The sequence below is a fragment of the Nesoenas mayeri genome (assembly GCF_963082525.1).
Source record: "Nesoenas mayeri genome assembly, chromosome: 4".
In the NCBI taxonomy this organism is placed as follows: Eukaryota; Metazoa; Chordata; class Aves; order Columbiformes; family Columbidae; genus Nesoenas; species Nesoenas mayeri.
This window is the reverse complement of record NC_137540.1, coordinates 4,499,621-4,524,646: the sequence shown is the minus strand read 5'-3', so window position 1 is coordinate 4,524,646 and position 25,026 is coordinate 4,499,621. Positions and strand designations below refer to the sequence as shown.

Sequence of the window (25,026 nt, the reverse complement as noted above, 5' to 3'; positions counted from 1 at the left end):
CCTCCAGCGGTGAAATGCTTCCAATAAAGCTGCTGCATTGAATAGGCTGATGTGTTCCTAAAGCCTCTTTCAGGTGATAATCTCTGCTGCACCACTCTGGCTGGAAGGTGTTGACCTAGATCAGAGAAACAGGTACAAACAGGCATTCAAAAGATACGGGAACCATCTCAGATACTTCATCTAGTTACTCAAGATACTACATCATGGCGATTCTCAAATATATGGGAAAGGCCCACTTCCTGGCTTCCCAACCTAGCTTGGCTGCAATGTTTATTTGCAGCTTAGTGGGAATATTAGTTTTAGGGATACTGGTCTGTATAATGACAAGGTGTTGCCAGAGTAGTGGTGATACTTATAGCAACTTGAAGAAGCATCAGAAGTTAGAATCTAGTAAGTATTTTGCAAAGGCACTAAATAAAGAATCATCATATTAGTGAAAGAATTTACTAACTTCTTAGAAAAGGGGGGATTGATGCAGGGAACCTAGATCAGAGGTGTCAGTTAGACCCGTATTAACTGCACTGGGGCAGCACCTGCGCGCTTTCCTCCCAGCAACGCCTTCTTTGCCCGATGTTGCTAATTACAGTGAGTGGTTAAAAGGTGCTGACAAATACCTCAAAGCACAGTCGCAAGTGACAACGCGTGGGCTTCTCCCCCCGTGCCCGGGCCGCAGGGAGGCCAGGCGGCGCTCCCCGGCCCGCAGTGCAGCGCTCGCCCACGGCGGCGCCCGCTCGCCCGGTACTTTTCCACCGCACCGGCTCCCCGCGGCGGCTGCGGGCCGGGACCAGCCCGGCACGGCCCCTTTCCGGGGCAGCCGCCGGAGCCCCGGGGGCGGGCGGCGGCGCATGCGCGGCGGCGCCCGGAAGCAGGCGGCGGGCCGGGCTGGCTGCCGGCGCTGCGGTACCGGCGGCGCGGAGCGGAGCGGGATGAGCCCTGCGGAGTGAGCGGAGCCCCCGCCCGCCCTCCTGCCCGCTCCTCTCCGCTCTCCGCCCGGCTCCGCTCTGGCTTCGGGCCCCTTCTCCCTGCGCTGCGGCGGGCGGAGGCGGCGGAAGGAGAAGCCCATGGAGGGGAACCGGGACGAGGCCGAGAAGTGCATCGGCATCGCGCGGGAGGCGCTGGAGGCCGGGAACCGCGACCGTGCCCTGCGCTTCCTCGGCAAGGCCCAGAAGCTCTACCCGACCGACACAGCCCGAGGTGAAGCCCGGCCCCCTCCCGCTCCCCGCGGCCGCCCCTCCTCCCCTTCTCGCCGGGGTGTCCCCCCGGAGCGGCCGTTACCCGGCGCGGCCCCGCGAGACGAGGCGCTGACGGGACCCAGCGGCGCGTCCTCCGCGCTGCCCCCGGCCCGGGGCCCCCGGCGCCGTGCGGGGCTCGGCGGGGAAGGAAGGCCCGGGAGGAGCGAGGAGGGTACGGGGAGCTCAGTGTCACTGGTGGCCGTGGCCATGGCATTGGAGTGGGGATTGTGTCCTGCCTTACCAGAGGGTTTCCCTGAGGCCAGCCCAGCTCCTCGCCTCAATTCCCCCCCTTTAGCCATCACTGTAAGCGTAGCCTAACAGACTAGGCTTAGACCCGATTAACAGCAGCACACGCCATGCTGTTTTGGCTTCTTTTCTGTCACTCCGAATTACCTCTCGCTCACAGCTTGTGGTAAGAGCTGCTTCAAACTGGGCAGCACCTTGATCCTCTGACTTTCTTATGGTGTGGGTTTATTCAGCTTCGTTCCCCATTTGGTTGTACAGTAGCTATGTAAGAATTGCACACAGGTTTAAGTTGCCTGGAGAAAATGGGATTGGTGGCTCCTCTTATGACTTAATCAGCTCTGCGGACACTTCTGTATTAAGACTTGAAAAATAATTAGCATCTTTGTAGCATAAGGTGTTTACAAGTGATTTTTTTAAAAGAAACAATAGTAAGGTTTGAGTGAATGTAGAGCTGTTACCCGTCTTGGAGTCTGTGTCACAAGGCATCTCAAAATACCTTTGGACGCATCAGTGACTTGTTTACCATTTCGGGAACGTGACTTTGGGGTGAAATCCTGACTGGAAGTGCTCTCTGCTCCATTTTATTCTATAGTGAAGCCTTTACGTCAGGTGAGCTGATTCGGTGAACGTTTTCTGCCCTCTCTTATTTCCTGACTTTATATGCAAACAATAAGCAAAGGCCTCATCAGTGCTTTTCTTTATAGCTTTTTGGGTGGCTTTAGTTTTTCCTTCTGCAAGACAGGATGGATGTTGCTGGTAAATCACCTGGAAAATAACCACTGCTTTGGATCAAGAATGTGGCACTGTTTGTTTTCTTGCCATGCTGCATACCTTTCTGAAGTAAAAACAAGCAGAAATTTGCCATATCCCTCTAAATTTTTCTGGCTTAAGAAGATGACATGAATGAAAATACTTTCAGCTTTTTGGAAGCTGTGTCGATCAATAGGCAGGAAAGGTGAGGGTTTAAATTTACCTTCTTCCACCAAAGACAGTGAATAGTTTTGTCTGCTTCACATAACTTATTAGTCTTACATCTCGAGAATAAGTTATAGTAGCTCTCAGGAAAAAAGTCTCCATCTGATTTATGTTTTGAGTGGTTTTGTTTTGTTTTTTTCTTCTTAAGTAGGACTGCTACTACATAACCACCATTGTGAAGAGCTCAGTGCAAGAAATAGATGGCTAATTAGGCTATTGTCTGTAGGACACTTGTTTTATTCACTGTGGAAATTAGCAAAGTATGTCACAAATGAGGTACAGATACCACGAAAAAAACGGTGGCGTGGTAGTGGACTGTGATCTGGGGAATTGTGTACTGAAACTAAATCCTTCACAGAATTTCTCTGTGATGTTAAATAAGTCACTTCGCTTGGTTTCTGTCAGTGGCGGCTAATAGTTTGTGCTTCATTTTTCAGGTGTTCAGCTTGAAACAAGGGCCTGATTTGTGGAACTGGTGGGCAGTTAAAGCTCCATCTGAAGCTAAGGAGAATTGGAGATGCCCTAGTACCACTGAAAAAAATCAGGCCCTAGGCCTGATTTGAACTAGGTACTTAGAAATTAGGAGACTCAGGTAACTCGTAATGTTTCCGTACTTCAGTTTTATCGCTGTGGAGGTTGGTAATTCTTTTTAATTCTTCCCATTTCCTCCCAAAACAACACCAACTTACTGATTATTTTTTCTTTAAGTTTGAGCCACTTAAATAGCCCCATTAAAAGTGTAGTAAGCTGCAAGGACACAGAATGTCCTGTTTCCAGGACAGGAACTGTAAGGTGTGCGATAAATTAGAACTGGAATTTTACACTGAAGAACAAATGAAATGACTGCTTCATCATGTCATTGTAGTCTTTTAGATCGAAAGTGAGGGGTACACTTGAGAAAAAAAACAAACCCACACAACAGTAATTCATTAGATAATTAAAAATATGTCCATAGCACATACCCAAGAGAAGGAAACAGTTAAGGTTTTGTGAGCTCTCTTGGTTCCGACACAAATTCTTATTTTACAGCCGTAATGTGTTTGTTTTATATGGCGGTAGGACAATGTGGTGCAGCCCTAGTTGTCATTGTGCTTGCTTATTTTTCTCTTCAGGGCATGGATTAGAAGGTAGTTTGTATCTATTTGTCACTGAAGTCAGGGATGCTTCATAGGTTGTATCTTTGTTATCATTTTGGGAACAATTGCCCACCGTTTCACAAATGATGTTCCATCAGTGATAAAAGCAATGAGAACAGTAGCGCTCAGTCTTTTACTGATGGGAGCTTCTTCCTCCTGATGTTATAGCGGATTGCGAGCAGGTTTTAACTATTGTCTCGAACACAATACTATGTGTGGTTTGGTGTTGGTGATATTTGCATTTGAAGTGCATTCAGTACTAGTTCAGTCATCAGTGAAGTTTAGTTTTGCTAAACAAAGCTTCAGCCTGAAATACGCTGACTGCATCATTGCTATTTTAAGGCTTTACTAGTGTGAAATGTGAGGTCGGTGCTTATTTAATGATACTTGGCTAATGACTTCATAGCAGCAGCGTTCATGCTGACGTCATTCTTTGCTAGAAGATAGCTTTGCAATTCAGCTGTTCAAAATATATCGTTTGATTGTGATTTCTCCTAATGATTCGTCTTGCGACTGAATGGAAGCTAATTGCTTGTCTGGAAAGGATTTGTAAGTGTGGATCTAAAGATAACAAATGACCAAGATCTCAGTTTAAAAATTAGGTGCTGTTCTTTGTGACGTTGAAGGCAGAAAATGACGTGAAGGACAACTTTATTTTTCAGTGTTTCTTAAGAATTTCTTGCATTATTTCTGATGCTGCCTGTAAAACCAAGCTTTTCAGTAGTACATGAGCTTAGTTTTTAGGGTGTCATGTCGGTGTGAATTCCGAATTCAGCAGTTCTTCCATTAGTGAAAGCGGGGTCATGTTCAATGCATAATGGAATTAAATGCACTGCAAGGATCTTTCATTCATCAGCAGGTTAACAATGCACACAAGAGAGCCTTCGCACACATTTGGAGATAACATCCATTGTCTTACCTCCTAACAAAATTAGTCTTTGGTTCCTGTATGTGCTATTTTAAATACCTAGATGTACAGTTAAAGTTTTCTTTACTACAGTTCTAACAGCTGGTTTTAGCACCAGCAGTTCATGGAAGAGTCAGAGTTCTTTCTGAATACCTGAACTGGATCTTTTATTTGAAAAAAAAAAAAGCAATGGCCCCTGAGCCTTTATATGGTTTTCTTTTTCAACACAGAACGATAGGACGTTTGTATGTGCTGTGTCTTGCTGTCTTAAGAAGTTAACACTTACGGATTTGAATATATTTTTTACAAGCATCCTGCCCTGTCTTCTCAGCAGTGCAGCTTCGTTACGGGGACAGGAGGTTTCAGAAGGTGATTAGGAAGTAGTAATTTAACAGTATAGTGCAGCCAAACCAATTCATTAAAAGACATCCCAGCTAAGCTTGCTGTAAACGAGACACTGGGTGGTAAAAATGTGAATTGTTGCCTATACCTGTGTTTCTACCATTATTGCTACTACTGATTTTGCACAAGCTTTAGTGCAGGGATGTGGAATTTCTAGAGCAGGATTTGCAAAACTGTCAAGTAAGCATTTCTAGAGGAGAAGTCAGAGTCATATGTTTGATAGGATCCCACATGATACTGTGGTTAAATATCTAATGTCACAGAACAGAAAAGGAGTAATTTTGGTTTCTGTTATCACTTGTCTGGAGCACATTCAGACTGAAAATGCTTCATTCTGAGGGCACTGTCTGTTCATATCTCTGTTCTTGCTCAGTTCTTAGCCTGCACACACAGTCCCCTTGTTGGAGCTAATACTTCATTTACCTCAGAACTTTAAATGCCATAGTGGAGAACATCAGAATAAACTGTTGCAAATACTTGGATGTGTTTCAGCTGTAACCTATAATGCAACTAGAAGCTCTCCTGTTTTCAGGAGCTTCATTTGTGGTGAAAACATCCCCTCGGTGTCCATCCCAGTAACTAAACGTTAGCCTTTTCTTTGTTTCTGCAGTAAAAAGCCTGGTCTGATCAACTGGGGAATGTTGCCGAGGCAGGCGCGAGCACAGGACCAGCACTGAAGTCTCATGACTTTCTTGTTCAGCCTGAGTGTGGCTTTTCATCTGCAGCACTTCAGACTGCTGTGGTCGACGGGTAATAAGTGAATTAATAAGTAAAAGCAAATACTGGAGGGTTTTTAAGAAGCGCATCTTAGGGAAGTGGTTCTTCTCCTCTTAAACAAAGCTCCGCTTTCTTTTCTTGCCCATGGAGCTGTGATGTGTAGGATCCTGGTTTTCTGCTGCTCTGCAGGAAACCACAATAGTCAGAGGAGACATTTTAAAATTAGATTTAGGAGAAGAACTTTCAGGCTGCATCTCACTAACTTCTAGAATAAAATGTGGTTTTTTTATCAGTAAACTGTAACATGCTTTCACAGTGAGTGGGACATTTTTCTTTGGGAGTCCTTATTCAGGCTTTTTTTAATGCAGATGGTAACTCTCAGTTGTTTATGAAGCAAATTTGGCCTGTGTAGTTTGCCACCTTGCTCCAGAGGGATCTCTCTTCAGGAAGGATAGACCATTTAATAATCTTTGATCCACATTATGCTTCGTGTGCAGTCTCTTAAGATAGAACGATACTGTTTCTTATTTATCAGTAAGACACATACCCCAAAATACAGGCCTATATCCCCAAAGAAAAATACAAATGAGTGTTTGATGATGTATTAAAACTGCTAACTTTGAGATTTGTTGGAACGTGGAAGGAAAGATGCTTTCAAGATCTAGCGAATGCCTGCTGGTTTTCAATATCCAAGTCTCAAGAGTTGGGTGTAGTTGGCTGGTCCTGACTTATCTGTGACGTTTAACAGTAGTTTGAATTTCAACTGGTTTTGCCTGCAAGGGGTATAGAGCATCAGTTTGTGTCCACTAATGGCTCAGGTTACAAATAGTGATGTACTGTAGCAACCTAAAAGTGCTTAGTCTCCGTATGGAATAATTTGTAGGTTCTTTAGAGTGTTAGTTCGGTTCTTATTTTCTATTTACAGTTACTTATTCGGGTGTTCTGATGTTTTCACCCCGAAGAATGGATTCAGTGCCTCTAAAAATTATGTAGAAATGAAAGACCTGGACAAATTCTCTCCAGTATTAAATGACGTTGGCAGAGATGGAGGGGAGTCCAGCCACTAATTTTGAAACGTTTTTCCATTGTTTTGCCACGAGAAGGAGTTTCTAGGCTGGCTTCAGAAACATTTGTGTTACAAAGCGGCGGCCAACAGGGAAGGAGAAGGTAGCAGATAGTCTTTTCCAATGTGGTGCTCCCACTTAAGACACTTGCGAGCCCCGACTTAATCGCTAATGCCTATAATGATACTATGATATACTGTTGTTTTATAGTTTTGTTGGAAGCTATTATGAAGAATGGAAGTACTGCTGGGGGAGGCGCTTACTGCCGAAAACCAGCCAGTAGCAATGATCAAAGTAAGCCCAATAGCACGAAGGAGAGCAATGCATCTGCTGCAGGTGAAAGTGGAAAAGGCTACACCAAAGACCAAATGGAAGGAGTATTCAGGTATGGACTTGCTTAAATACATCACTGCTTTTTGTTCTGTGTATCATGTGCTTATGCTTTCAGCTCTAGCAACTAAAGAAGCAACGGAAAATTCAAGGTTAGCTGAGAGGGCTTACTTGTACTGAGCTGTGACTGCAAGGAGGAGGAGAGTTTTGCTGTGTTTAAGCACAGTATGAGACTGTTGCCTTCTGCTAGAACAAGGATACTCGGCTTTATATAAAGTAACCTCGATGGTTTAAAAATAAAGCACTCAAAATAATTATTAAGTAGATCTTCTTTTAAATAGAAGAAGTGGTGAAAATTCTGCAGCACAACTTGCAGGACAGTGTTTCTTTTCTGAAATATTTTTGTATTTGTGAAATCTGAGTTTACATGCTTAACTCCTGAAGTTATTTTCAAGCTAATTTTGCTGTACAGGCTGGTCTTAGACCAACGTTAAAATTATTTCATTCTAGACATACAGGTATCTGAGAAGCACCGAAGCACATAGTCTAAGTTGCGTTATAAACTCTGTCTGGACTTCGTGCAGCATGATAGTATTAAGCTGGGGTAATATCAGGAAAAGGAGGATGTGCAAAAAGAAACAAAGATGGATAAAAATGTCCTTTTGAGGCGAGTAACTCTTATGTTATCATTACAGACTATTGGGCTGAAGGAGTGAGAAAAATATTGTTTGGTATGTGCACTGATTTCTGCTAAAGAAATACGAATACAGCCACTTTAAAACTGCACACCTCAAAATCTGCCTGTATCTTCAGATAAACCTAGCCCAAATATTTTCAAGGGAGCTCAAAGAAGTGAGCTCAAGAGATCCTCGTCTCCTCGGTTGTGTAGCATGGGTGAACTGTTGTGCCAAACAGAAAATTGTGTGGGGTTTTTCTTGTGTGAAATATTCGTTACTGTTCATATTATCTTGGGATCCTTTCCTGAACTTGAGTAATCTGTTCATCTGTGCTAACAGTGAGGAAAAAGCAGCTTTTCTTTGTTGATACAGCAGCTCTGCATTCAGGCAGGTAGACAGCAGCATCTCTGACACCGTTATCCTTTCCATGTTGTTATTTAGTAGAGCTTTTCATTTACCATCATCTCTGCTTAATGTTATTGCCCTTCGTGATATATCTAAAGTAAAACCTGAATAAGCGTGTACATTGTTTCGCCACCTTGAAATATTAGCTGTTAAAGCGAACGCAAAATGTGTCTGCACGCTTGTGTGAGACAAAATATCCAGAAAGAAGTCCTCTGTAAAACGAGGCTTAGATCGAATTAAGACATGTAATGCATTCCCAGAAAGTTGCTATATAAGGCAGGTTTGTATCAGTGCCAGTGTTCAGTCGCCCGTGCCGTGCCATTCCGAGCTGCAGTCTGCTTTCACATCAGGCTCCCTGCAAGTTCTTTGTTGTTGTTTTTCTTGTACCAGAAAGTCGTGTTACCTACTTTTCTCATGAGTAAAACGATGTTGTAGAGCCAACTTCTCTCCATGGTACGCTTTCCTGGTATGAGGCGTTGCTTCCTTGAAGGAATTCACTAGATACCAGATATTACAAAATTAATCCAGTTTGTTGAGATCAGAAACAGAATTAGGGTTATTCATGGAAGTTGCATATTAAGGATAATCTCAATGCGACAGTGCTTCTTAGTACCTATTTCAATGATCTGCTTTATGGGTATAAAATTTGAGTTTTTAAAAAGTCCCCACATTTTTGCAAATATGGATTGTTATGCAGGCTATTACAATTGCTTATTTGTTTGTAATTTACACACCATTTAGAAAACCAGCTGTTAATATCTTGACTTTAGCTTGAGTGATGCTACAGTCCTTTGGTATATCAGTTTATAAACCTTTGGAGAGACTGAATTTTGAGTTAGATGTGCAGTAATCAACACAAGTCCCCAGTTCTTATTGGAACTTTTGTGAAGTTTGTCATGATGTCAGTCAGTGACAGCAACACGCTACAGTTCGGAATTAAAAGCACATGCGCCTTGCCAAGGAGAACAGGATTAAATATAATACAAACAGTGGGCTAAAACTTAATGGAAAAATATTACATACTCAGTGATGATAGCTGAGGGAAAGTTCGTGTTTAAACCACAGCGAGAATGAGCTTTGTAGTTGGAAATACGACGGGCTGCATGTGTTACTGCTTCAGGCTTTTCCAATTAAATGAAACGCACCCTCTGGGGAGGGAATTCTTCAGAGAGTAGAGCTTGTCACCACCATATGCTTCTGCCATACCACACTGGAATGGTTTTCAGTTGGTTAAGGAAATACTGTGTGAAAAGCGGTGGTTTTAAATAGATTTCTTTTCCTATCAGAGAAGAAATTTCTAGATGGCAAGGCAGCAAAAGTGACAGCTTTTAATGCATTCTGAGCCTTACAATGAAGAAGTTGCTTTGTATGCTTATGATTTGAAAGGTGGTCATTATCCTCAGGTATTCTTCCCTCTAGGAGTTTTTGGTTCTATATTAGTAATTGAATATAGACAGAGAGAAAACATTCCTGATCTAACTACACATGCCATTTCCAACCCTTTTTTATAAGCTCTAGTGAGCGGTCGGGCTGACTCGGAGATCTCTGACTTGGATCACTCATGAGTATTCCTGGAGTTGTCCAGCTGTCTTGAATTTGCTTCTGACCACAGATTTAAGAAGTGTAGTGAAGACACACTTGGAGCACTACAACTAATTTAACCGCATTAATTTCATCGAGGTTACTCTAGTAATGCGGGTAGGTCTGAGTACAAACAACACCTCTGTGCTGTTTATTTTTTCTGCGTACACAGGGGACAGTGATCACTAGCAAGCTACCATAACACTTCTGTTGAGCATTACATGAGCTTGCAAACAGGTTGCTCGACAGGGAGAAGTGGGAGATGCAATATCTTTCCACTGATTGCATAAGTGCTGGGTGATGCTTTGTGGGAACCAGCGCTATTTCAGTGTGGCACTTTGAAGCTTGAGAGATCAAAAACCACTTTGTTAGTTTTGAATTGAAATGCTTTGAAAATACCACCTGTAGCGCATACATCCTGTTCTTAATGATGCTTATCTTTCCACCAAGGGCTGGATCAAGTTGCCTTAATGCTTCAGGTGACCTGTGTGTCACAGATATTGACAGGAGACCAGCAGAAATCTATGTTAGGACCCATGGTAGACTTAGGTCTCTTCAGAGCAAGTGCCCTCGTAGTCTGTAGGCAATTGAATGCTGTTTGAGCAATGTCAGCTTAAGATAAGTGCACAAGAATCATATACATGACAAAAAGGGTGAATTTGCTTTTGGGATTCTGTGGTCTTTGCTTTAAAGCAATTCCTTCACTGTTTGATGTAGGTTATTGGCATTTTCTTGCTAGATAAATGAAGTATTTGTATAAGAAAGGAAATTTAAACTTTTTTTTTTATTATTCTAGTTCACTTAAAATAACTGAAGAAGTGCTGATCAGTATCATAGTTAAAGAGTTCTTAATTTCCAACAAATTCTATTTGTCATATCTGCCTTCTCGTACCAAGTGTGCAGACCTTTTGGAAAGGTTTTGTGGACTGGCATGAAATTAAAATTAAAAAAGGATCAATTACCTGCTTTGTATTAATCTTTCCCACTTCTTTTCATGCTGTCAAGGCTGTATTATCTGTTATTTACTGCATGATTAAACAAAATCGTTTTGGAGATATAGGTTGTACACTTTACATGGACTCCCTTTAAATGATCTTAAAATTCATGTGGTGTCTGATGTCCCTCTTTAGTAAATAAAGCATAGCATAAATTCTATATAACCTTTTGGATATCTGAAAGATAACCACCATCGTGGGTAGCAGGCTGGATTTAGATTGCTGCCTTGTGAACGCTGTGGTGTAATACTGCTTTTCCAGGGCCTGCCCCAAGGAAGGGACCACAAGAATGGAATGTTGTGTTCAGGCCTCTGAGCTAGAACCAAACCAATAGAGGCATGAAGTCTGTAGCAACCTTGCAAGGCAGGATTAAATGTCGTCCAGTAGTGGTCAAGAATAATCAGCCCCTTGATTTGAATTGATGGAGTAAACCAAGAATTTGCCTCTACACATTTCATGGATCAAACTAGAAGCAATGTCAGTTGCATTAATTTTTCCAGACCTCCTACTCTACTGAGACTTCTGCAAATTCAGCAGAAGAAGTTATATCGTTACTTTAACCCTGTCTCAAGAAGATAAATAACTGGAAGTAGACTACTAAGAGCAATCCACATGTGCTAAAACGGAGGAAAAAAAAGGGGCAAAGAAATGGGGACGTGCCTTTAATTAGGCTGATAGAACTGCTGTGAATTGTTGAAATATTCAGTTGAATGCTTGAGAAAGTCAAGGTGGAAATCACAGTCATAGCGCCTGTCATGGCAAAGTGGCACAAAAGATACAGTGGACTTAGTCAGAAAGCTCCTGTCTTTAATCCACACTTCTTACAGCTAAAATGAAAGCTTCAGTATGCTGATGTAAACACAGCCATGAATAATTCATACAATACACACAGGAGAAACAAACTGACCAGGTACACCCAAGAGCCAGGTACCACACCAAGATCCCTAATGTGTTGTTGAATCTATCCGTAAAACAGAGACCTGACATTTCTGGTGCATTTGTTTCGGAAACTGTGGGTATGCTGGTACCAGCTTGAGTTCTTCAACAATACTGTAACTTCCCAATCTAGAGCACTTTTTGCAGAACACGTTTAGGTGATCCAAACTGTGACTGGCACGTTTCCCAGTTCACCTGCAAGATGCCATTTGGCATCATTGGAAACTTGAGCCTATGTAGAAATTGATGCGCGTTTTAGTGTGTTTTTCTGCTCGGCTCTAGGATCAGAAGCCAGCATAGGTTCCTCCTGCTCAGCTCTTTGTCACTAACGTTCACATTGCTGCTCAGTCATTGCTTTGGGTTGAGATCTGAAGACGCCAACAAGGCTGAACACCGAGCAGGGGTTGTGTGTCTCGATGTTGATCCTGTGCAGAAGAAAGGAGGGCAGTGTAAATGATCTGAAGGATCGGTTACAGGTCTGCAGGCAGCGAGCCCTGAGCTTGCCCATCCTGACAAGAACACGCGAGGGAGAGTAGAAGCCAGGGGTGACCGTCATAAATTCACAGGGGCTTCTGTGTTAGAGACTGGCCGTTCAGCCTAGGGCAGCAGGTCAGGGTATGAGGGGGGTTGGAATATTGAATCCCAGCTTCGTACAGAGTCAGCAATGTATGTTTGTACAATATTTTGTTTATCAAAGCGATTGCTAGCACAGACTTAAGTAGAAATGTGTTACACCTTGGCTGAACGCTTGTTTCTTGACAAATGTCTGATGAGGAGCGGCTGAGGGAGCTGGGGCTGTTCAGCCTGAGAACAGGAGCTGAGGGGAGACCTGATCGCTGTCTGCTACTGCCTGAAAGGAGGTTGGAGCATGGAGGGGTTGGGCCCTTCTCCCAAGTAACAAGTGATGGGACAAGAGGAAATGGCCTCAAGTTGCGCCAGGGGAGGTTTAGATTGGATATTAGGAAAAAATTCTTAATGGAAAGGGCTATGGGGCATTGGAACAGGCTGCCCAGGGCAGTGGTGGAGTCACCATCCCTGGAGGGGCTTAAAAGGCGTTTAGACGAGGTTCTTAGGGACATGGTTTAGTGCTGGAGTTCGGTTGGGATATGGTTGGACTTGCTGATACCGAGGGTCTCTTCCATCTGAAATGATTCTATGAAACAGCAAGAGCTTGTTTGTGGCCCAGGTCCAGGAGAGCTGATGTGTGGTGACGTTCATCCCTTTGGAGGACAGGAGCTGTGCACCCACCAGGCAGGTTTCTCCCTGCGTGTCCCCACCAGGACATGGCTTTAATTTGATGTGCTGTCTCTGAGTGTCACCAGCTGGTGGGTCATGTGCTGACTTGGATGTCTTCTGCTTGATACCCACCACTCCCGCTTCTCCCATGAGGGCTTCCCAGTGCGGGATTTTCACTGATTGCCAATGGGAACAAATTCTGGGGTGAGTTTTTGAGGGTTAGAAGAAGAGACTGGCATTTCTTGGCTTGTTCTTTTTTCTTTCTTTTTTTTTATTTTCCATTCTGCATCTTAGGGTTGTAAATAAATGCATATCAGGTCTGCAAAGAAGTAAACGTTTTTTTCATGTTTGTTACTTCCATGAGAAATGACCATATGCTATTGGGGGAAAAAAGTTGTTGAGGACGCAAAGTGCTTAAAAACACTTGAACAAACATTTAACACTACGGTTCTAATGCTAACAAAATATAACAACTTTGCTAAACATGGATGACTCACTACCTAATTTTATATCAACTCAAGTTCTGAACAGTCTGGTCCACAAACAGATAATTCAGATGCTGAATTATTGATGATGACCTTAGATAGCAATTTCTTGAAATAAAAGCTTAGTTTGATACTGTTACACTTTTAAACACAGCTATCTGTTCTTGACATAGTTCATAACTAATCCAGTGCTTGAGGGTAAGGATGAAGGGGTTTTTACACTATCAAATTATATTTCTTATTGTACAAATTAACAAACAAAATTTTCCAGTATTCAGAGTGTATTTAATGTATTTTCTTTCCGTTCTGTCTTGATGATGGATTCACTGTGTTCTTTTTAATTAGCTCTCTCAGTTTCCTAACTGGAGCTTATTAAATGTTGCTTCAATGTAATGAGCTATATTTATTTCACAGGATGTTTGCGTTGACAGCTGTCTGCATACATTCACTTCAGCATTACACCGAGACTTCCATAAAAGCTCGTGTTATTTGAACACAGGAAAAGGGATCCCTCAAATGCAAGTGGATTTGATCAATCTGTGAACTGTGAAGGACCACAGGCGATGGTGGGGTTGTATTTTTCATGTTAGCATTGCCCTAATTACAGGGTACCCAATTCTTCTTTCATGAAAATGCCAAAAGCTCGCTTACCCCTTTTAATTTTTGACACTTGGCTGCCCTGTGTATAGTTTTTGTAACATTAAACTCATATTTACATAGAAATCTGTGCATTTCAGAGAATGTGGACGCAGTTACAGCCATGTGAATAAACTCACAGAAAGCTTTTGAAGTATTTATGGGTGTAATTCCATTTCTTGCTGAAACCCGCCTTTTTCTTTTGGGATGCAGCCAGTGTCAGTGTGCCTCATTTCTGCAACGCAAGGTTGTGATTCAGCCTTATTTTTCTAAGTTTCTGAATTCTTTTTAAGGTGTATTTATTGGTTTGGTCAGCATTCCTGCACACATAAAATTAATGTTCTTTCCACCCCTGTAACTGCTCTTTCTCTCTTCTGAGTATTGAACAACTTACCCAACTATTACCTCACTTCCAGATTTTGGTTTTCCTGTCTGAGACTGATGAGAGGAAGAATATTTCTGACTTTTTAAAATTGCTACATTGAACATTTGAGGTGAATCTGTAATTGCTGGAGCTGTTATTGTTCCTCTGGATTTATCTAAACGCTGACAGAAGGTTTGTTAAGCTCCAGGTGTGCTCCCAGCAGCAGAGGTGTTCTCACCTGCCTTATTTCCCTAAAAAGTGAATGTTTAAATGGTGTTAATGGAGAAGGGGAGGTGTTGTTTGGTTTGTATCGTGCATACTAAGATGCATTTGTGAAGTAAATTTGGAATCTTCATTTTATGTATTATTAACAGCAATATTCATAGAATTGGGGCTGAGGAAATGCTACAGTAATCATAAACTGACGCCTTTTATTGCAACTGTAGTAGTTCTACTGTAGAAGAAATATAATAAATGTATATAGTAACTAATTTTGAGTACAATAGTTTATTGTGCTTAATAGCGAGTTTATTATGAAAAATTGCATTCTTTGTTTCTAGAGTGCAATTTAAATATATTTTATATTGAAAGCAAGAGATGTAACGTGTTGCATCCGCACAATGTATTACCTCATCTGCAGCTGTTTTCTAATGTGCTACTTTTACATCGTCTTGTTGACAATATTTTGCTTCATTTTCTTTTGCAGTATAAAGAAATGTAAAAACTTTTACGAAGTCCTTGGGGTGTCAAAGGATGCAGGTGAAGAAGACCTCAAGAAGGCCTATAGGAAACTTGCTTTGAAATTCCACCCAGACAAAAACCACGCACCTGGAGCAACAGAGGCTTTTAAAAGTAAAATACTAGTTTTACTTACAATTTCTTTTATAGTTAAACTTTGTCAGATTAAAAGAAATTCATCCGCATTGATCACTTGTTTTTTTACAACAACGTGGTGCTTTGTAGCTAATCTTAAACTGACATTTTATCCAATAGAATATTTGACCTTTATTATCTTAACATATACCTAGAAGTATAAATAATGCGGGGTTTTGCAGTAGGGTTCAGTTTCAGAGGATCGACTGTAATTTTCGGGTACAGGGAGCAAATACTTAATCTGTGAAACCAAACTGCATTTTATTACTGTTGTTGACTTCATGTAGCCAATTGAATCTTACTATCTTGAGCTTGAGAAAACCAGAGTAATACTTGATAGCAGAATGCAGTTTTTACTGAATCACGTGCCACGCTACGTTACCTTTTCCTTAGAATTCCTTGTATGTGTGTGGCTTTAATACTTTTTCCATACAAAACCACTTGGTTTCAAACCTGGCCTTATTAATAGTTGCCTTTGACCATTTCTTAGGTAGAATTTACAGCCTGATTTGACCTGGTCTAAGGCTGCTCAGCTTAGCCCTGCATAAGGAAAATCGTTGAGGAAAAGCTTTTTAAAGAAAACCGCCCCTTTATCTCAGATACAGATGAATTAAGACATGAATCTGCAAGAAATGATCATGCATAAATAAAGAAGTGTTCATGCATAAATGAATCAGATAAAACTCTTAAATTGGGTAAGGGGAAAAAGCGGGGGGGGGGGAAAAAAAGTCCTGAGCAAGTCTGTTGATAGAGATGTTAAGGGGTAATTGTAATAATATATGACTAATTCCATATGAAAAGTAGATAGAACACAGCAGGGAAGTTGATTGCTAATGATTGTTTTAACACAGCTATGTGATGGCTTTATCTAAAAAAGATAGTCTTACAAAATTATTTCCAGCGCTATGAATAATTCTTCTTTGTTAATAGCATTTTAAATAATCTTGAACATGTAAGAAGTCCATTTCTTATTATTTAATGTTTTATTTAGCACAAGCACTTTGTACAAGTTTGATTTCTTCAGCTTAATTTCATTTTCTGGCTCTTGACCAGATGGGTAAAGGAACAGAACATTTGGGAGGGGAATCTTGTTGGCTAAAAATTAATGAACTCCAGCATTTTTCTTGCCTTGAAATGATTGAATTTTTCTATTTTTTAAATTTATTTTATGATTTAGTTTGCCTTTAACGGTGTCTTTTGAGTTTCTAACATCCAGCTGAGAAAAGGAGGTTCATAATAATAGTATTTCATAACAATGATTTTTATTTTAAGGAAAGGTCCCATTAGAAGACAGAATTGAGTTTGATGTTAGGCAAGGTACTTACATAGATCTCAAGCTACCTTGGACTCTTCCGTTGTATTAAGTTGTCTCCCAGAAGTGATATTTTTGGATTTAAAAGTTTGTGCAAATATAATAACTGTTAATCTCTTGAAATCTCTTTGACCAACTTCATCAGAAATCTTTCATTTGAAACTTTGGGGAAGTTTGTGGGTTTTTTCATTCTCTATGTCCTTTCTTTAAAGAAAATTATGTTTGAATCAAATCTGGTTTGAATTGGCATCACATAATCCAAAGCAGATAGTCAAAAAAGATTGCTGACCGTACCATACCAGTGTGATGTCTTCACTTTATGCGCATTCACCTGATGTATGTCTCTCTAAATTCTTAATTGTTGGGAAAAATCTCAATTTTTACTACTAATTTTATCCTCGTGCTGAGTAACGGAGGGTTTTTTAGCAATAATTGGTGTCAGTAGTGTACATCGTGCTCTCAGTGCAAATTACCAGGCTTCGTTTGTGTTTTCTTCTCCACTCAGATCGCTAATGATTATTTCTAAGGGCATCTTAAAAGGCACAAAGCTAAGGCTTGACCTTTTTTTCTTAGATTGGGTAATGTCGAAAACATTAATTATGCAAAGTCATAGCCTAATTTGCCCGTGTTGAGCTTATACTGTTGCACTTTTCCCAACGTTTTGATGACTGATGGCTTTTCGACACTGAAAAACACGATCCCCGTGCCTTGCGTTGGCTGCTGAAGAAGCTTTTTGTTGGAGGGGCCTGGAGGAGAGAGAAGAAGAGGAAACCTGGACAGGTTTAATGAAGAACTGACTGAGTGAGGATTGTTCATGCTCCTTTAGACAATAAAGCTGATGTATTTGAAGTCACCACTTAGTAAATGAAACCAGAGAAAACCTACTGAGTCTTACGATGTCTTTAAGCTAGGCTGCTAGAGCAAGTGTTACTACTGTAATGTAACAGTAAAGGACACAATTTGCTGCCTATTCTTGACTTTGAAATTGCAATTTTCATACTGGAATTCATATCATTCATACATTTATGGGAGCTGTATTTTATCCCTTGCTCCAGAGATCGGACACGCATATGCTGTGTTGAGTAACCCAGAAAAGCGAAAGCAGTACGACCTGACGGGCAGCGAAGAGCAGACCTGCAGCCACCCAAGCAACGGCAGATTCAACTTCCACAGAGGCTGCGAGGCAGATATCACTCCAGAGGATCTATTCAACATGTTTTTTGGAGGGGCCTTTCCAACAGGTATTGGTATAACCATCGGGATACGGTGGGGCCGCACAGAGCAACATCAGAGTTTGTGACATTATAAAACAGTAAAATTACTGCAACCTGCCTCGGGCCTCAACTCTTCAGGCTGCATCACAGTTCATTTTGCCCCAAGTGTTGCTAAACCTCAAAAATGTGAACTCAGTTCTTTGAGTGGTGATTCTGCAGTATGTGAAACAACAAACCAGTTGTCTTGGAGCTTAAATATTTTGTTTAACCAACTTTGAAATTGTAAGATATCATAAAGTGGAGTTACTTTATGTGTCATTGTGCAGTAATGTTAAATGCTTTACGTCATTGCTTCCACAGTGACCTCTAAATATATTTTTTTACATTACTTAAATGTGGATATTTCTTTCCTTAGGTAGTGTACATTCATTTTCTAACGGTCGTGCTGGCTACAGTCACCCTAATCAGCACCATCAGAGCGGGCACGAGCGGGAAGAAGAGAGGGGTGATGTATGTTTAAGCACCACTGTCTTTAAACTGTGGATTGTGAAATTTGCTGGTAGTCGCTTTCAGTGATGTGATTGTCCAGGAGCTCTGTGCTGTAGAGGAGGATTTGTACCTGCCAGTTACGTATTTTTAAACTTTGGCGGGTCTTACTGATGGTAAATAGACGTGCACATTCAAAACTATAATAGCCGGGTTTTGTTAATCTATTGTTGTATATCACTAGCTTACCAGTGACTGGTAGTATTAGCCTAAATAGACAACTGGTTCTTGTCACTAATCCTTGTCTGCCTTTAAAAATCATTTGGGCTGCGGAAAAAATGGTACTTAAGGCTCAGTATTCATATATATGAATTATATATAGTTGTGCATAATTATGTATCGCTCCATAGATGAGGCCAAATCACGGCATACAATGTAACTGAATCCAGCTATTAATGTGATTGTGGTACGTGCCAGCCTGTCAACTCCTGCAGTCTGAGCACTCTGTGAATATTGTGTATGCGTTGGAAAGTTAAGATAACATCACAGTGTTGGCAGTTTTCTGGCTTTAGTTTTCCTAACAGCTTTTGACACTTAAAGCAGAAAGTCATGCTAAGCATTAAATCTTGTTAAATTTACCTGTTTACTGATGCTCTTTAAGAGATACCTGAATCTGTTTTGTTCCTTAGGGGGGCTTCTCTATGTTCATTCAGCTGATGCCTATTATTGTGTTGATCCTCGTCTCCTTGTTGAGCCAGTTGATGGTATCGAACCCTCCTTACGCCTTATACCCAAGATCGTAAGTAATGCTCAATTACATCAGCTTCAAACCAAGGCAGGATATTGGAATCACCCTCTCCCACTTCGAAGCATTTAGAGAGGCTTCCATTAGTTGGTCCTTGATTTCCCACAGCGAGGGAAGCGAGCAAAGGTATAGATGGAGCAGAAATGAAGCATAACAAAACTTCAAAGTTATGTACTAAGAGCATCCTGTGAGAATGTCGTGGAGAAAAGAGGTCAGCGATACCTGGAGTTCGGAAGGTCTTCTAATACAAGGGAGTAGGTCCATGCAATGTAAAAGTGTTTGCATCTCCAGCATATTTAATAAAATCCTCAAACCTGATAAGGCTCATTATTCTTTTAGGAGTCATCTGTGCTTGGAGGAAGTGAAGCATTTGAAAGCAACTTTCTCATCCTTATTTAAGTTTTGAACTAGCTGAGGGCTGCGGAAATTGTCTGTTCTTTGCTTCTTTCCAGGTGATGGTAAAATAGTTTATCTTCATTTTTCAGCACGGATTTCTACTAGGGAAACTCACCTGGTTTGTACAGTAGGATGTATAGACCTTATTTTCTTGAGAGAAATACATAACTTTAATCAAGCATGCAACTAGCAAGTAGACTTAACCAACTCACCACAACTGCTTTAAAAGGCCTTAGTTCCTTACAGAGCTCTCAGCCCCACAACAGAAAGGTTTCTTTTCTCCTCTCTTATTTTTCAGAGCTCTTTATTTCCAGAGTGTGATGGTTTTCCCTTCTGCAACTAAGCTGTTACGATGCTTATAAACGCTTCTCTGCCAAAATGTTTGCACACAATCTTTGATATTCAATCCACAGAATGCCAGCAGGAAAACGGATTTGTCAGGGCTGGTAGAAAACACTTCAGAATGGAGATGCCAGTATTGGGTTGCTACAGAATAGTGACCTCTTTTTCTTTCTGTTGAGTTTGAGTGTAATTTTCTATTAACAAAGCTTATATTTAACTAAAGAGGTATGAAACAAGTCAAGTGTTTTACAGAAGTGTTGGTTTGGTTTTTTGGTTTTCGTTGGTTTTTTGCAAGATCAAAGGTTTAAGCAGCAGTAGTTGAACGTTTAGGTAAATGTAGTAATTCTATTTTCTGTCAGATTATATAGCCATTCATTGTATTACTTGCCTTGAAATGGCAAATTCAGTGATATGCCATTCTTGTGGAATAGCAATGTTTTTAAAAGTGTATTTGTAGTGTAAAAATAAAATGAAATAAATATTTAGTTGCTCTTTCCCCTCTCTCTTGTTTTTTGCAGAAGTACAGGGCAGACCATAAAAATGCAGACAGAAAACTTGCATGTCGTTTATTATGTCAACAAAGACTTTAGAAATGAATACAAAGGAGCCTCGTTACAGAAGGTGGAAAAGAGTGTGGAAGAGGATTATGTGTCCAACATACGTAATAATTGTTGGAAGGAGAGGCAACAAAGTAAGTTTGGTAATACATGTAATTTCATTCATTCAGGAAAGAACAAAGTGCTTGTATTATTCAAATACCCGAATAAGACAGCAAGTGTAGGGTTCCCTACTGTTTCTCACTTCTAAAAGTGTCCCCAGTGTCACTTAATTTCTGTGGTTTACTCAGTGACCTAAAAACCATCTGCAAATCATCAGCAATTTTAACCTGCTTCTCAGAAAATTGAACACTACAGTGAATTGGTAATGAGAAAGAAATTGCTTTAAGTTAAGGATGAAAGCTATGAATTCTAATCTCTTCTACATTATTTTCTCATGGCAATACTTCATTTCTCTAAGTGCTTTTATGTAGATAAATAAAAAGCTTACATAGGTGTTTCTGGAGAAGGAAAAAAACTGATCTGCCTTGGACCACTGTACATACAAATACCGCTTTTCCACAGCGTGTCCTGTAAAACTGCATAAGCTGTAAATCAGTGCTTAATCTTTTGCTAATGCTGAATCATTGTTCTCCCTGGGCTTGGTACTTTGGCTCTATCAGACCTCAGAAACAGGTTTGTTGGGGTTTTTTTTAGCTTACCATCTGTTTAATTGAATATTATACAAGGAGCTATTTTATTTCAGAAGCCTAAAATTCAGTGTGAAAGCACAAGAGTGCTGAATAGTGTCAGGAAAGACCTGTGGGCAGAAACGTGTGCTGCTGGTCACACATACACAAGAGAAACACCGGTACATTGGGAGACAACTATGAGGTTATTGCCAAGAGTACTAGATTTATCAGGACAATTTTCCCCAGATTATTCAAATAGAGCAAAAGCATCAGAGAATTTTTGGGTATAATTCATAAGCAAATATACAAAACCTTCTATTTTTCCAGCCAGGTTGTTCTTTGATCCTCTTGAAATGTTTGAATATTTATTTTTACTATAAATGAAATCAATACCTAATTTTTCAGCTACAAGATGAATCATCAGTAATCTTATAATAAAACGGTTTACAAAAATGATTGTGCTTGTTAACAAAAAATGAAAGACAAGATATAATCCAGCACAATAAAACAGCACATATTCTTTATACATTTTTTTCAGCAGAGTGTAGATCTGAAAGGATATTTTGCCTTTTTTGACTGAGTGGTTACACTTGGATTTACCAACATGTTATGTTTGTGTCTCCTGTAACATATTTACTGTGTAAATACCTTTGAAAATTTTTAGTTGATATGTAATTTCTACCCGGGGATGAAAAGAGGAGCAAGAACATGCTTCCCATTTTTCAGCATTTATTCCTGATAGAACTACTTTAAGCCTGATCAGAGTCCTGGACAACGTAGAGAGGCCCACGTTTCCATATGTAGATGTTTAGTGGGAAAAATGTGATGACTAGAGAAACATGTCACCCCAATATAAAGCAAAACAACAACCCAAAGGTGGTGACTGCCGTGTTGTTTGCTATTTGCAATTTATCAGGTTGCGAAAACTACCCAAATTGATTTTGAGAAAGCGGCCCCTAATAGATTTTTCTCTGTTTATAGAAACAGCTGATTTTGTGGGTTTAAGGATTCAAAATACCTGTTGTGTGTTTGATCTCCTCGACAGTTACAATCTTTCTAGTGTTGATTGACATTTAAGCATGCCTTGCTAATCCATTTTGAGTTGAAGGGCTGACAAATATTTCACAGAATTAAAACGTTTGGCGATGTCAAGCTGTTGAGCTCCAGTATAATACAGAGAGCTCTTTTATTAATGCCTCTGAGCAGCGGCCGACTGAAGCAGCATGAGTCCAAGTAATGGGCTTAACATTCAGAGTGGATTTTTGGGCGCAAACAAGGCGCTGGAGCCGTCAATAACACGCACAATCACTGAGCGTGGCCTATGTTTGTATTGGTAATGAGGTCTGGCACAAGTTTTTTTGTTTGATTGGGGTTTTTTTTAATCCGATACTGCTGTATGAAATAGGAGGGTGCTGGAAAGCTGTAACCACTTTTACTCTTCAAAAAGAGTGAAGATCCAGCACGGGGAAGCTGTAGCAGTGCTGTTTAGGTGCTGTCTGTGGGTACTTAGAATAAGCAGAAGGAAAAAAGGGTGAGGATTAAGCCGGAGGTGTTTTGGACAGCTCTGAGCAGGAATGTATCGTGTGCAGAGTATCGCGTTTCTAACCTGAAAAATCTCTTTTCTCTTTTGTTCGTTAAAGAATCAGAGTTACTTTATACAGCAAAAGTATATCGAGATGACCGTCTCCGAAAGAAAGCAGACTCCATGACCATGGACAACTGCAAAGAACTAGAACGGCTGACCAGCCTCTATCGAGGAGGATGAACTACAATTATAGACATATATCTTTACATATGCCCTTATCTCTTGTAAATTAAGAAGAGATTTAGTTTCACCATGAATGCTGGAGAAGAGGGGTGGATGTAAAACTCTACTGTGTAGCTGTTTCCAGAAACCTTATGCTGAAATATCATTTAATGGCTTCTTTACCTACTGTGAAATATAGGTACTTTAATTGTCTAGATTTTACTTCAAAGCTTCTGTGAATTCTTTCAGCAGAGAGAATAGCTCAGAAAGGATGCTATACTTGTAGAGACTTAGTCATAGTGGTTCTCCTCTAACATATTTGCCATGTAAATATCTGTGGAAAGAACACTGTGTATATATGAGTTAAATTACTTTCTATTTAAAATCTCAGAAATTTAGTTCCATACAACATTTTGTCTCACTGATGGAATAAATAGTATGATTACATCACTCCTATTCAGATGTCAAGTGTGTGGAGTTGGAATAAGAATTTTTAATATTTTATCTCTATGTAAAATCTTCTAGGTTTACCAGCTTAGAGGAATTTGGTATTTTTAAATATAACGGCATATATTCCTAAATATTTGTTTGGGTATATTGATCTGGTGTAGAGTAGCAGTTTGCTGTTGTAGTTTTTAGCGTTTCTAAGCAATGCTGAGAAGACTAAGAACTACACTGATCTCTTTTCAAAGTAAATATTTGCACACGCTGTACAGACCATTATATGCATTGCTTTTAGTACTTGAAACAGTTTACAGCAGCTCTACTGTTTGGTATTCCAGTAGTAGCAAGTCCATACGTATGGCTGACATGCATCCATAGCTTCCTTAATTTTCGCTGGAAAGGTAGAGGAAAACATGCAATAGTAAAATCTTAAAGCTTAACAAAGAAAAGGCAGCCTAATTTTTTGTTTTCCTGAGAGGCTTCCATTTTCATACTCTTCTTATTTCAAGCTAAGTCCCAATCAATGGGCACCATAAGCGGAACAGGGAGATATTGCTAAGGACTATGTGCCTTTTTGCCAACTGTTTGGATGCTTTGCTAGTTTGCAGTGCGCTCCTCCGGTATCACAGTCCGGTACTGGGGGGTGTGCGCTTCTCTGGACCAGGACTTTGCTGCACTGATCTCCGAGGAAGGAGCAAATGCACCTGCACGGTCACGTAACTGGTACGTAGTCACGTAACTGGTACGTAGTCACGTAACTGGTACGTAGCCATGCCTGCCGGTGCAAAGGTGCTCTGAAGCGGCTGAGTACAATGTACTCAATCAAAAGTGGGTTAAAAATGTTTTTAGGTTCTGATGTTTTTACATTTTAACAGGAGAATGTTTCTTGTGTTTGAGAATGCCGGGCGGCTTGTAATACGAGCGGTGGTTTTTTGCTTTGTCTTTGAACAACACTATCGGTTTATGTGAAGCCAAATTCTCCTCATGAATTGCAATTTTAAATACTTGACTGACTTCATTGGAATTGCTTCTGATTTAGAGCAGGGTTTGACTTTAGAAATGCACTAAATGCTTTAAGTGACCCAGAAATCATTTTGCATTCGTACCTTTTCTGAACTGTCCTCGATTGAATTGAGAGTCGAGCAGCTAAACCACCGTTCAGGGTGGACATCAGAGCCTGGTGAGTGATGCAGAGCTAAAAGCTGTTGAAACAAAACAAACCAAACCAGGTTGCTGTCCTGGATGTCCTTACAAAGCTCACGGGGAAAAATGTGAAGAAGTGATGGAAAGGCACCCAATTGTTTGAAGTTCGCAATAGAAATTTATGGAGAAAACGTGATTCCCTGGATTTTGTAACTGTCCAGAATGTATTGTAATTATACTAATGAAAGCAAACTATCAAAGTACATATTGGTACTCCTGTGTCTTCTTGATAGAAGAAAATTATTGCAAGGCTTTCACAAGACCTTCTCATTCAGAAATGAGTCTGAGCTTGCAGGCGATCTTTTAGTTAAGAAGAAAATGGATGTATAATGTATAATGGAGCTGTTGGTTCAACTGCTGTCAGGATCTCTACAAACAAATAACGCAGTTATAGCTGCATCCTGTGGCAACACAGACATCCCAGGAGTTTAAAAGTGAGATGCAGAATGTTATTATTTCCTGTAGTATAAAGATTAACCTGCTCCAAATATGGCCTGAAAACATTGTTTTAATGTTCCACGTGGGCTTTTCTCTCCTTGGGTTTGGTACTTGGGATAGTCTGAAGGTTTTTTTCTTCAAAAATGTCATTGTTTCCCCTGGTTTCGTTGAAAGAATCTGCTGGGAAGTCCAGTGCAAATATTCTTGTGAGGAA

General features: G+C 40.6%; 1 protein-coding gene across 2 annotated transcripts; it reads left to right on the top strand.

Moving 5' to 3' along the window:
* The first annotated feature begins 929 nt into the window (after window positions 1–929).
* DNAJB14 (DnaJ heat shock protein family (Hsp40) member B14) lies at window positions 930–23,177 on the top strand. 2 transcript variants are annotated; one of them, XM_080344306.1, is made up of 9 exons: window positions 1,073–1,194; window positions 5,509–5,648; window positions 6,890–7,064; window positions 15,031–15,176; window positions 17,565–17,750; window positions 18,139–18,233; window positions 18,899–19,008; window positions 20,271–20,443; window positions 22,621–23,177. In XM_080344306.1, the coding sequence occupies exons 2-9, from the start codon at window positions 5,582–5,584 to the stop codon at window positions 22,743–22,745; spliced, it is 1,077 nt and encodes a 358-aa protein (XP_080200432.1). In that variant the 5' UTR covers window positions 1,073–1,194; window positions 5,509–5,581; the 3' UTR covers window positions 22,746–23,177. The 2 variants fall into 2 exon arrangements, with proteins under 2 accessions (XP_080200431.1, XP_080200432.1); XM_080344305.1 differs by lacking the exon at window positions 5,509–5,648 and having other exon boundaries at window positions 930–1,194.
* Window positions 23,178–25,026: the final 1,849 nt, after the last annotated feature.

What these genes read in the sequence shown, in the direction of transcription:
- DNAJB14 (XM_080344305.1), top strand. Translation starts at nt 1,062, where the DNA reads ATGGAGGGGAACCGGGACGAGGCCGAGAAGTGCATCGGCATCGCGCGG. An exon ending in CCCGACCGACACAGCCCGAG is followed by an intron (nt 1,195 to 6,889) that starts GTGAAGCCCGGC and finishes GTTGTTTTATAG; the next exon opens with TTTTGTTGGAAGCTATTATG. An exon ending in GGGAAGAAGAGAGGGGTGAT is followed by an intron (nt 18,234 to 18,898) that starts GTATGTTTAAGC and finishes TTTGTTCCTTAG; the next exon opens with GGGGGCTTCTCTATGTTCAT.